Consider the following 12,655-nt stretch of genomic DNA (forward strand, 5'->3'; position numbering starts at 1 on the left):
CCGCCCCATCCATCCATCCATCTTTTTTTTTTAATGGTGATCTGATGATCTCTAACAATATAAACCATCACCCACCCACCACTCACTTTTTACAGTCTGCAAAAGATGGTACATTTCCAATGCTGTGGAGAGCTTGCTGAAGAGGGGGTGGAAAAGGGTTGCATAAGTGCAGCCCTGTGTTATAAACATGGACACTGGACATACAAAAATATTTGATGGTGGATTTTTTTTTTTTGCATATATTTTTACCTACATATTTCTTTGTGCAAATATTCAACAACATACATTTATTTTTTTTCTGATTTAGATCCTCATTTTATTTTATCTTGGACACGTATCACTACATGTGACGAGAAATAAATGTTGAATCATGGATTACAGCAGCCACACTCCGGCTGCCTTTTTTTTTTTACGGTCACTTAGGCCGAAGTAGTCCGCCCTGTCGTGGGAAATTAACTAAATTACACCTATATATGGCCGATACTAGTCAACGGTGACACGTCCTATTTATTTTTATTTACTAAAGAGTAATAGTCATAACATCGCTCTCACCCTCTATGGTGGAATGGCGGAGGTGGTTCCACCGGAGTCCGTCCAGCCGCAGTGCCCCCTCCCCTCAGTCCCTTACAGTGTTTCCGGTGAGGTTAAAAGATGAATAAATAATTCGATAAATAAATTAATCATTCAATCAATCAATCAATCCGCCGCATTTGTTGTTTTGGTTGCTGTGGACGCGACGATCAGTTCGACCCGGTGAAGCCTTAACGAGCCCGGAGAAGCGCAACAACAACCACTACATCCACAGCGCAGGCTAATCTGCGCGCTTCCGCGACACGGGCGGTTTCTGCCGTTTCATACCGACGTCGACAGCCTCCTCCTTCCTCTTTTTCTCTGTTGTTTTTCCTGTGGCTCACATGGTTTCGCAGAGCATTACCGCCACCAGCGGAGGGAAGTGGGTGGTGTTCGTGCTCCTTCCTCGATGCTTCTTCCTTTTCGATGGCGACGTGACGTCCTCTAGCGGACCACGACAAGTGGTAGATCTCTTCAAACAAAAGAAACATCTTTGAATCTTTTTTTTTTAATGATTCATTAATTCATTAAAAAAAATATATATAATTTATCCCCGTGGAGGAACGCATGATTAATTCACTAAAAATGTAAAAAATGTACAGCTGACCATGCTATCTACTGAGCAGCGTTGAAGAAAAATATATGTTATATAAAAAATATAAATATATAATATGATAAAATATATATGAAAAAAAAACATATTATATATTTTTTCTCATATTTGACATATTTTTTTACTGGCACTTTATGAGGAACAGCCATTCAATGTATTTGCGTGTACATTTGCGCTCCAACATATGTAATCTCTGTGGTGGCGTCCGCCTTTCCCGGAAATAATTTAAAGGTCATGGGAGGCGCAAGAACACTGATATTGATGAAAATTCACAACAACAAAAAACAACCTAATGTCCCCACCACCTCAAGGTGATCAAGAAAAACACAAAACCAATCAATCAGAAGTAAGCATACTTTCAATAAAGGAAAGTTACCATGTTAGAACACGGACAGGGGTGAAATAGGATGTTTTAAAAGATGGGTTGAAAAGTCACAAATTACAATTCTGAGATTTGTAGGGTAATTTACCCAACACAGATGATTTTATGGATTACCACTTTAAAATGGAGATCTATGGTTCTAATGTTATCATGTTAATTTCTTCTTCTTCTTTTTCTTACTCTTCAGTGAGCCTATAGTAAAAAATATATGAATTGTTCTGAAGTATTCAGACTGGCATGTATTTTTATGTCATTATATAATTAAATATAGCTGCAGGCAGCAATACACTGGGTCCAATATAGTTGTGTTAGGTACGTAATACATTTCTGCAAAGGTTCTGTGTAACTTAGCACAAATTACAATTTTCTGAGTTGACATTGAACACTGCATAGTTTTTTTTCCCTTGTTGTTCCATAACTTTATTCAAGGTTTTCTGAAATTTGTTTGGTCTTTTCTTTAACACGAGTGTAATTAACCTCTAACGATGGATGTTCTCTCCACTCCTTTACTGACTGGCAATGCAACTTAGTAGGGTCGCACTAAGGAAAACCTGTCATGATTGAGGGATGCTCCGAGTCCACCGTGTCCACTGCAAGGTCAGGGTGAAGGGACACTGTTCTTATGTAGATTTAATGTTTTGGAAATAAATATTGTATAAATAAAGACGTCTTTACTTTAAATGAAGTACCTTATTTCTCATGTTTTTTTCCAATCACTTACGTCTGGACCAATTACCAATCACTTATGTCACTGAATATTCCTCTTGTGTGGTTTGGTTTAAATGTCTATCAACAATGGTGTTTCAGCAATTACAATCATTCCTGGATCATGCAGTTCAGACAAAAATGAAAGGAAAAGTTCCTCCAAAGGTTCTTTGAATTTCCTATGCCTTCTGTGACCGATTATAGATTTCAGGGTTTTATAAAACCCAGCATTAGTTGCAGTTTTCCGAGTTTCCATTAAACGCAGCATCAACACAAGTTTTCTGTCTACGTGTAGCAGCTGCTATGCAGTGGGCAAGGCGCAAGTGGTGGGATGCCAATGACTAACTTCGGATGATGATGTCACAAAGTGCCCCACTCCTCAAACTAATCAAATCGCGCCAACGTTCTTTTACTTCCGGTAAAATTACAACAGTTTTTTTACTAGTTTCTACTCCAAATGTACATCAATATTGACCAAATTCGAATGACAAGACATCTGGAATGTCCCATTTCTAACGAGGCCCCAATCATGTCCGTGCATACTGCATTTGCCGTGTTCCAGATACTTTCAGCCACTCTCCTCTTAAAAAAAACCCCCAAATGACATTGCACCAACATGAGATTTGTTAAAAAGTATCACCTTACGTGTGTATTCCGTTACACACAATTTATTTGGTTATATGTCACCTAGAGCATTGCAAACATAGGCCTTAAACGTCGTTACTCCACACGTCACACCGACTAGCCCGGACCTCGCTGCCTACAGGTATATTTATCATTATTATTGCCAATAATAATTATTCGTGTCCCTCGATGTGTTTTTTCGATAAATCTTCATTTTATTTATATATTTTTTGTTTTGTTTTGTTTATATTGCTGTCTAGTAAAACCAGCATTTCGGAAGCTGGGGAAATCAATTATTTCTAATTGTTTTCAGCCCTTTATGCACGTTAATTTAAGTCCAAAAAAAGAGTTCGATTATACCACAGCGCAAGCCTAGATGGTGGGCGGGTTGGGTGGTTTTGCCGCCCCATCTGCCGTCAACCCCGCCACAGAAATCCAATTAAGGTCTTACTGTTCCCCCGTCTTAAAATAGGGTGTGTGTGTGTGTGTGGGGGGGGGCGCGCCATTATTAACACCCAGGAGCCGCCGGAGAAACGATGGCGCTGACAGTTGATATCATGACAGCGGGTTAGCGCACACTGACATGAGCGCGGGGTGATGTCGCCGACGAAAAGCCGTCGTGACTCGGAGGGTCGGGAGGCCGGTGAAATGGAAGGAGATGCGCAACGAAGGAGGAAGGAATAAAGTGCTGTAGGATATTCCGAAGTCACATAAGAGGGATTTTCTTTCGATAACGGATGAAATAAGGTAGGGGAAATAAACCGGCCCATTTTAATTATTATTATTATTATTATTATTATTATTATTATTATTATTATTATTATTATTATTATTATTATTATTAATAATAATAATAATAATAATAATAATAATAAGAAGAAGAAGAAGAAGAAGAAGAAGAAGGGGAAGAAGAATGACAACACCTATATATACACATATACGTGTATATTACACACACACACACACACATACATATATATATATATGTGTGTATATATATATATATATATATATATATATCCTCCCATCTACTCATTATCATGTACGGTGCAACATATCAAACTAAAATATTTTGTGTCTGTGATTATATGTAAGAATGTATACGAGTAATAACCGGGAGCCACCACTATCACAGACCGATTTCACCACCGTGTCCAAATCCTCCATCTGCTTCCTCCACGCAATGAATAGAAAAAACAACCTATATATGAATCCACAGTTTTTCTTGAAGCCATTTGAGTGGTATGTCCTAGAGAAAACAGCTTCTACCAGCTTCCCGATAGTGTGGTGAAGTTTGTAAACGACTCAAAACAGTCCGTCAGGGCCACCGTCGTGGCATGTGTGAAAAGGTGCAAGAGAGCAAAACGCTCCAGCAAAATTGATGTAGCTGCATGCGTGAATAGTGAAACTCACTAACACGCAGATAGCGGAAGGGGAGGAAAATGCCAACTGAAATAGTCGCCACATGGCTTTATACCAAAAACCTACATCTGGTGAGTGAGATAAATCAAACACAGACCGGTTACAATACGCCCACTTAAGTGTTGCTTGGACAGAAGTGTCACCCCAAATACTTATGACGTCTAACCATAGATGAGACACAGACTATAAAATAAAATACGGCTAAAATAAAACCACAATGTGCGCAAAATGTGCCACGACTGCTCCCTCAGAGGACATGCCCACTCCTCACGACACCACTGCCTACCAGGCCACCAATACAGGTAGATTAGGTCTGTCACGTCAAGAAGCCACATGGCTGATTTGGTTGGGTGAAGTTAACCAATGAAAAAACAGATATTTATTTTGACACCCCTTTCAGCCAATAATTTGTTAGACCACAAGTCTTAAGGGAATGTATACTTAAACATAGCCTATTTTTTTTTATTGTTTTGAGGACTCGCAATGGAAAAAGTGTTGACGGAAAAAGACTTGGCACTGAATTTGACTCAGTTTCGTGTTGCGTGGCCAGTTACATTCAGCTGACATAGAAAAAACCGATAGATAACACATGCAGATATTATTAGGTCAGTCGTTTACGTCCATCATGAGATCAGGGCTGATACCTTTGTTGCAGTGTGAGTATTTGCATTCTAGGTCCTACCGTGATAAATCTTGCCTCCTGTTTTTCACATGTTTGTCAATGGTAATATGCTGGATTTGGTCTCCTTCTAGTGGGAGAAAAAATTAAGAGACTAGAAATCCACTGAATAAATGTACCAGAATTCAGTGAAGGACTGGAGCGGTAGCCTGAGCAAAAAAAAAATGTTCAGTAGCTTTTATTAGAAGTAACAGTCTTTTTGTCTTTTGGGTTTTTTTTTTGTTTTTTTGGGGGTTTTTTTTGCTCTTGTAAAAAATTGCGTTATTTGTGCAATTTTTGTTCATTTGCACAATTTTGGTTTGTCAAAATAAATGCAAAGGGTCTCTGTCCCTGCCACTCATCTTAATTATTTGAGATTGATTTATGTCATATTGGGAGGAGCGACAGTGTGAAAAATGAAAGCCAGAGGCCTGACACGGCAAAGAAAGAAAATCCTCCTGGCTCACCGAAAGCCAATTACAACAGCACTGGGACAGACTGTGAAAGACAGGTCAACACCTAACACTCAAAAAAAACGGGTGGAATTGAAAGAGAGAGAGAGAGAGAGAGAGAGAGAGAGAGCAACTGATCTCATGGATATCAGAACACAAACCCTTTAAATCAGTTATTCAATAATATACTATAGTATAATGTTTAGTAGTGTAGTACAGTGCGGTACAGTACAGTGTAGTGTTGTATTACATAGTGTAGTGTAGTAGAGTGTAGTGCAGTATAATATTTAATAGTATAGGTATAGGCTAGTGTAATACAGTACAGTGTAGTAGTGTAGTATAATGTTTATTAGTATAGGTATAGGCTAGTGTAGTGCAGTATAATGTTTAATAGTATAGGTATAGGCTAGTGTAATACAGTACAGTAAAATGCTCAGGCTCACCTGGTAGCATGCACCAAGGCTAAGTCCTTGCCGCAGCAGCCTGGGTTCGATGGGCAAGAGTTTGCTGCATGTCATCCCCTCTCTATCTCACTGTCTCACTGTCCAATAAAGCATGAAAATGTCAAAAAAAATATCTTTATAAAAAAAAAGTTTATTCTATAGTATAGCACAGTATATTATGGCATAGCGTAGTGTATAGTACATCTAATCTAATCAAATACAGTCCAGTCCATTTGGGTCCAGTCCGGTCGAGTTTAGTCGAGTCCAGTGCCATTGAGATGTGTTCCGTTCTGTTCAGTTTAGTTCAGATGACTTTATCTGACATGAACACCAGTGAACACCAGTGAGGCAATAAAGCCATAGTAATGTGAAGAGCCAGTGAAAAACACAGTAGGAGAACAAAGGACTGTGTATAATGACACGTTGCCACAAAATTGATCAACAGCAAGAAGTGACAGTTGAAATAAATTGTCTCTCTCTGTTTCAAAAAAGGTTTTATTGGTTGAATCTCCTGAAGGACTCTTTTTCTATTGAAAAATTCAGCAAACTTTTCGTGTGTGTGTGTGTGTGTGTGTGTGTGTGTGTGTGTGTGTGTGTGTCTGAGCAGTATGGGTACATTTGTGACCCTGGCAGAGGTGCTGGAAGCTCGGGGGTCACCGCTGGAGGAAGAGGAGGTCTGGTGTCTTCTTCTTGCCAGCGCCAAAGCCTTGATGGAGATCTCCAGCAAAGGTAAAGGTGGTTAAAAGCCCTTTTCAAAACATTGTGGCACAAACCAAAAACATCTAAATCTTTATTGCGCCGACGACTGAATGCCCTAATCAACTGCCGAAAAATGGCAATGTCAGAAAGGGCATATGTTGCTTTAACTCTGATAATATTAAAGTTTTTAAACCATAAAAAAGGGTTATCAATCAATCAATCAATAATCAATTAAAATTTGTTTACAGTACATGTGCAATCAGTTGGAGGGTTTTCACACCGCTCGAGAAGCTAATTAGATAACATGAGCTAATTAGCTAAGCTAATCAGTTTACACCAACAGTTGCACTCAGGGCCAGATTACCCAGGCATTCCATTGGGCAATCACACAGGGATCCTCCCCATTTCGGGGGCCATACGCAGGGTTAATCCGGGCCTGGTGGCACCCACAGAGAATTTTTTTATTTTGTGGCCTGGCACCCACAGAGAATTTTTTCATTTTATGCCATGGACGTGGACAGTTATCCTCAAATATATAAAAAATAGGATCAGATCTAACAATTTAGTTCGTTTAGTAAGTTTGCCAGAAGTTGGAGGTAAAATAACATCGGGTCAATATCTGAAACTTCAACTTCAACTTGGTCTTCAGGCACAGGCCCAGGTAAAATGTGCAGCGTGTTGAGTCCAGGCTCGGTGCTGCTGTCTGCTAGTGGGAGTCTGGCCTTCAAGAGCTGCGCCAGGTCTGAAGATGTGGCCTCCTTCACAGCCCCGGAGGTCCAGTATGGACACGCCGCCTCTATCAGGATCGCCACAGAAAAGGTCAATAGATCATAACCCCGGGAAGTGTTATACAAGCAGGATGATATGTTGTTTGAATATCGATATCGTCACATGAGGCTAGATATTGTCTGGGATTTTGGTAATATCACAATATCACAATTTATTTAACGGTTGTCTTTAAGGCTGCGTTACAGTAAGGTAATGCAGTGTTTTTCTGAATTTCACAGACCGTAAGCTGTTCTTTTCAATGCTTCAACCTGTTTGGTTATAATATCCACATTAAATCATGATTTTTTCCCAAATAATCCTTGTGTGTGAATGTCTTATGAAACCACCAATAGTCATCGATATTGAGGTATTCGTCAGAAAACATTGTGATATTTAATTTGGTCAATATTGCCCGGCCCTAAACAACTTTTTATAATGGAGAAGTTTATTCTTAAGTTGTACAGTTCCACGGAAAAGATCTTAATTCCCTTGTCCGTTTTTGTTTTCTATAAATATGGATTGTGCAGCCTTGCAAATCACGTAGATTATAGAGATTTAAGATTATGATTTCTTTTTTTTATTCAGATGGTTGTGTATTCCCTTGGGATGACGCTCTATTGGTGTGTTGATTACCAGCTACCTCCAAACCAGGTACCTTATTCCACTGTTCTCCATTCTGTGTGCATTTTTTTTATGTGACAATGAAATTGTCTTAGCCTTCTATCTATCTATCTATCTATCTATCTATCTATCTATCTATCTCTGTCATGCCCAAATGCTGTTTTCCCTGGCAGCCTGTCCAGCTAACAAGCGAGCTGGACACCTTGCTACTGAGCATGTGTGAGGACGTGGTGCTGAGACGTTCTGACCTTCTGACTGTACTGGAGACCTGTGAGGTGCACCACAAGGACTCTCTGCTGCCCCCTCCTGAGAGGCTTGTCAGACAGCTAGTAGAGGACGTCTTCAGGGACTCGGTGAGTCATCAGTCGTTCAATAGACCACTCAATAGACGGTGTTTTGCAAAGAAGTCTTCTTCTTTTTCTTTCGGCTGCTCCCGTTAGGGGTCGCCACAGAATCTGCCTCCAATATCTTCTGCTCTGCACATATTCCTCCCTTACACCAACCGCCTGCATGTCCTCCCTCACCACATCCATAAACCTTCTTTTGGCCTTCCTCTTTTCCTCTTGCCTGGCAGCTCCATCCTCAGCATCCTTCTCCCAATGTAACTCTCATCTCTCCTACACACGTGTCCAAACCATCTCAATCTGGCCTCTCTCACTTTCCCACCAAACTGTCCAACCTGAGCTGTCCCTCTAATGTACTCATTCCTAGTCCTGTTCATCCTTGTCACTAGAAATAGTGGGCAGAAAACCTTTATGGATGCTTTCCTGAGGGAGGGGGGGCAACAACAACAAAAACAACAATAACAACAACAACAACAGTAAACCATTTTCTTTGAAGTGAAGTTGCCTGTTTTCTCATTGCACATAAAGGTGAATTTAAGATATTGAAGAGTGCAAACTCAAAATCATGTTTTACTAACAAATGATGGTTGTTCATTATCAATTTTCAAGCAGTGTCATCAAACAGAACAGCAAAATTGTGAAATCTAAAATTAGAAATCAAGTTTATAGTATATAGAGTTTTAACAGTATTGATTTTCATGTTTTTTTTGACTACCACCAGAGGAGGATACAATATACCGTCATATTAATCGTTAAAATTCCTCATGCAATCAAAAACCATTACACATAAACATATACATCTAAACTATTTAAAAGGGAGTAATGGCAATGTGTGGGGTTATTGAGTTTTTCTATAGCGGAGACAGAATAACAGTAACAGTTTGGTTTAAAATGGTTTTCCACAGTATCAGTGTAATTAAGGTTAAGGGAAAATAATAAATTCCACCTCAGCTTTGTGGAGCAGTGGTCAGTAGAACTTTGGTGGTGTGTTTTTTGTAATGCTGACAACACATATTTTCCTTCCCCTGACCTCCATAAGTGTTGTCTTTACAGGTAGACCATGTGTCCATGTGTGCTGAAACTGGAACACAACTGACAGACCGCAGTCAGATGGTCAGGGACAGACTGCATGGTATGCTATCTATCGAGTAACTTTTTGCAAGCCTCTGTCTAGGACTGTAGTGATCATTGACGAGGTGGGTGTACTTTATATTAGGCTTGATATTAGGCTTCGATGTGAGTATGATAGATGGGTTAAATTGGAGATGGACGCTGGTGGATGCCATCCACCTGTCTGTCGTGGATAAATAAGTAAGATATTAAAGGGGTCCGAGCGGCCAAGTGAGGCGCAGTTTGTGAAATCCAAGTTCCACCGGTGGCCATTTGATCTTTGTTGTCCTTTTTGTTTCCAGGAGGTTCCCATAACCACTCCACCTGGACAGGGCGGAGGAAGTTTTCCAGAACCTTCTCAGGGGCCTCTTACGCAACAGAAACCACAGGGTATGGACCAGAGCTGGCAGCAGAAGGAAAGCGGTGGATGGTCATTTCATTCCATTGGGGGGTCAATCGTAACTCTGCCAACCATGTGGACCAATGGCAGACAGGGCGGAGTCTGGGAGTGATAATTAGAAAAATTGCCAATCAGTGGTCATTGAACTGGTGAATAGTTGTTTTTCCACACTGTATGCCAAAATATACTGTATACTGCATGTCAAAATATAGTTCCAATGAGTGTGCCTTAAAAAGTTTTTCCCAAAGATCCCTTTTCTGAAGATAGGTTTTGGTTTACAAAAATTGCAATGCAGTGAATGTTATTCTAACTAGCTGTCATATTATCAACCCCTGGTGACTTAAATATCAATACATGTCTAAATCAGCTAATTTATCTTCTTTCACTTCGCCAAGAGCGAAGAATTTGGCTCCCCATCAGAACTGAAAATGTTTTATTTTTATCTTCTAGAATTTCCCCGAGAAGTCGACACCAAGAGAATTACGGCAGCTGGCAGAAGTTGTCTCGCACCCCCTGTAGTCCATACCAGGATGGAGGTTGCCATGCCAATAAACTAGCCCTTGACCATTTTGAGTCCACAATGAGTCTCAATGACAAGAACCCCAAGGTGAATCAGTACATTATATTACATGTCAATGATAATAAACAATAGCTATTTTACACTGATTACAGCATTATATCGGTATGCTTTGAGGTGTTACCATTTGCAGAACTATTGATTATTGTCACACAAAATGTCGATATTGAGCAAACAATGCAGCTTTACCTTGTAACATCTGAACAAACTTTTGTATAATACATAGGGCTGTGACGGTATGAATTTTTTCTTAACGCAGTGAAAAAGAAAGTATCACTGCAGAATTTTTTTTTAGTCAGTGTGCATTACAATAACATGATAAAAAAAGATGGAAGCTTTCAAAAATGTCATATTTTTTACATGACGAGCAATTATAAATAAGGGAAATCATAAACAATTTTTTTATGTGTGAAGCGTCCGTGTTCAGACACGGAGGCGAACGCGGTTCTCCGTGCGCTCAGATTGCGGAGAGACCACCGTTCCTCCAAATAAAATAAGAATGGGGAGGCGCAACAGAGCCGTTCCCCCATGCACACTGCGCATTGAACCTTCCATTCGCATTGAACAGCTGAATCCGATTCGACTGATAAAATTCAGAGCGGGTACAGCCCTAGAAATAATTATTGATATTCGCACACACACAAAAGAAATCCGCCATATGTTTAATGGACTGTCCCTCCCCTCATGTGCGGCGCAGAAAGCTCAAGTGATGAGCGGAGCGTCTCAAAAGTTTTGTCTTCAAGAAGCCCTTGAACACAAGTGCAAGACAGTCAATGATAAAAGTACATATATATAGTATATACTATATATATTATTTGCAGTGATGATGGTAATGAGCTTGTCACGTCACCGGGGTATTGCTTTTGCTATTGTTATTATCACAAATTGTAAATCCCTAATTGTACAAATGTAGTAAAGCCATGAGAGCCCAAACCCTTACAGGTGTGTGCCAAGGCAGAAGGTGCAGAGCAGAACAGATGGTTTTCCCAACCTCAAAATGTTGACTTTTTTCTTTAAATCAAAACAGCACATTGTTATTTCTGTAAATTGTATATTTATTACGAAAGCATTTATCAGTAATACAGTTAAGAAGAAAAGAATATGAATCTGCTGCCTTACATATCGATTTCAGTGGTGCTCCTACATTTTGTGCTGGTGCTCCTAAAATGTTCATGAGGGGGCACCAGTGCTACTAGTTTGAAACATTAGTCTGGAGCCCTACTCAATGTAGTTAGAAGTAGTGAGAAGCCGTGAAACCAGATTGAAGAGGGTCCGAGCCACCATTTAATTAAATCACTTTAATTAACATCAACATTTCTACCATTTTATAAACTGCCAAAATATTATCAACAGTCAAGAATAGTCACTGAAAATTCCATTGAACCAGAGGCGGTTATACCCGTCTAGATACTACCCGTCTAGACAGCAACACAGTGTCACTTTTGAGCTAAATTTATCTCAGACTTTAGGTTTTAGCCTTGACTTATAGAAGTATCTTCAAAATCTTTTCAACCCCCATAAATCTGTGAGATCTACAGCATCGATCCAAAGCTGCACATGTTGCCTTTTCTTGCGGTGTGATTTCCTTGTAGCTTGTAGTAATAGTGTGTTAGTGGCTTTAAAGTAAACAAGGTCCTTCTAATATGCCTTTTATATTTATCTGCTCCAGGAAATGGGCCCTGAATTCTTTAGAATGTTAGATGAGCCTCTGGTTGTCTTGGAGCTCCCAGGATCTATTGTGGTGAGTTCTTCTTAAATTAAAATACATATTTTTTTCTGAGAGTCGTTTCCAATTGCTAGACGCCATATTGGCCATATTGGGTATTATGTCCCTGTTGTCACAACTAAATCAGCCATATAATATGTAATTTAACATGCAATAACTTGTTGACCACCTATAATGGATCCTTGCACCCTGTTTGGTTTTGACAAACCTGCCATCTATCTAATCCAATCCAAAAAAAACACCTTTATTCCTTCCATATATAAAAAAATATATTGTTCAATACAATGTCGAAACTGAGTTTCTCATTTTCTTTGCAGTCAAAGAAAGGGAAGTCTCCCTCTACTCAGCGAGAGCTGAGTGTGGTGATGCCAAATGGCCAGAACATCCTGGTCAAGTGTGAGGTCAAGTCTAGAGCGGGAGACGTTTTCGACATGATAGTGGCTCACTCAAACCTCGTGGAACACTTCTACTTTGGCCTGGCTTACATTGACGGTAACAGAACTGTGAAGTTTTGCTTCTTCTATCTTTTGAGCGAGGGAGT

The 12,655-nt window shown here is 39.8% G+C and overlaps 2 protein-coding genes across 2 annotated transcripts in view; one reads left to right on the forward strand and one right to left on the reverse strand.

Moving 5' to 3' along the window:
* Positions 1 to 785, reverse strand: part of mapk8b (mitogen-activated protein kinase 8b) — a 51,129-nt gene extending 50,344 nt beyond the window's left edge. The window contains exon 1 of the mRNA XM_080021375.1: positions 553 to 785. The gene's annotated coding sequence lies outside the window, so the exon portion shown is untranslated. The remainder of the gene's footprint in view (positions 1 to 552) is intronic.
* A 2,718-nt stretch (positions 786 to 3,503) lies between these two features.
* Positions 3,504 to 12,655, forward strand: part of frmpd2 (FERM and PDZ domain containing 2) — a gene marked incomplete at its 3' end in the record, with an annotated part of 38,638 nt that continues 29,486 nt past the window's right edge. Inside the window, exons 1-10 of the mRNA XM_080021902.1 lie at positions 3,504 to 3,641; positions 6,477 to 6,604; positions 7,230 to 7,387; positions 7,922 to 7,987; positions 8,131 to 8,310; positions 9,355 to 9,433; positions 9,714 to 9,801; positions 10,262 to 10,418; positions 12,058 to 12,129; positions 12,432 to 12,606. Coding sequence (XP_079878028.1) covers positions 6,478 to 6,604; positions 7,230 to 7,387; positions 7,922 to 7,987; positions 8,131 to 8,310; positions 9,355 to 9,433; positions 9,714 to 9,801; positions 10,262 to 10,418; positions 12,058 to 12,129; positions 12,432 to 12,606 — 1,102 coding nt within the window. The 5' untranslated portion in view covers positions 3,504 to 3,641; position 6,477. The remainder of the gene's footprint in view (positions 3,642 to 6,476; positions 6,605 to 7,229; positions 7,388 to 7,921; positions 7,988 to 8,130; positions 8,311 to 9,354; positions 9,434 to 9,713; positions 9,802 to 10,261; positions 10,419 to 12,057; positions 12,130 to 12,431; positions 12,607 to 12,655) is intronic.

The sequence above is a fragment of the Zeus faber genome (genome assembly GCF_960531495.2).
Source record: "Zeus faber genome assembly, chromosome: 20".
In the NCBI taxonomy this organism is placed as follows: domain Eukaryota; kingdom Metazoa; phylum Chordata; class Actinopteri; order Zeiformes; family Zeidae; genus Zeus; species Zeus faber.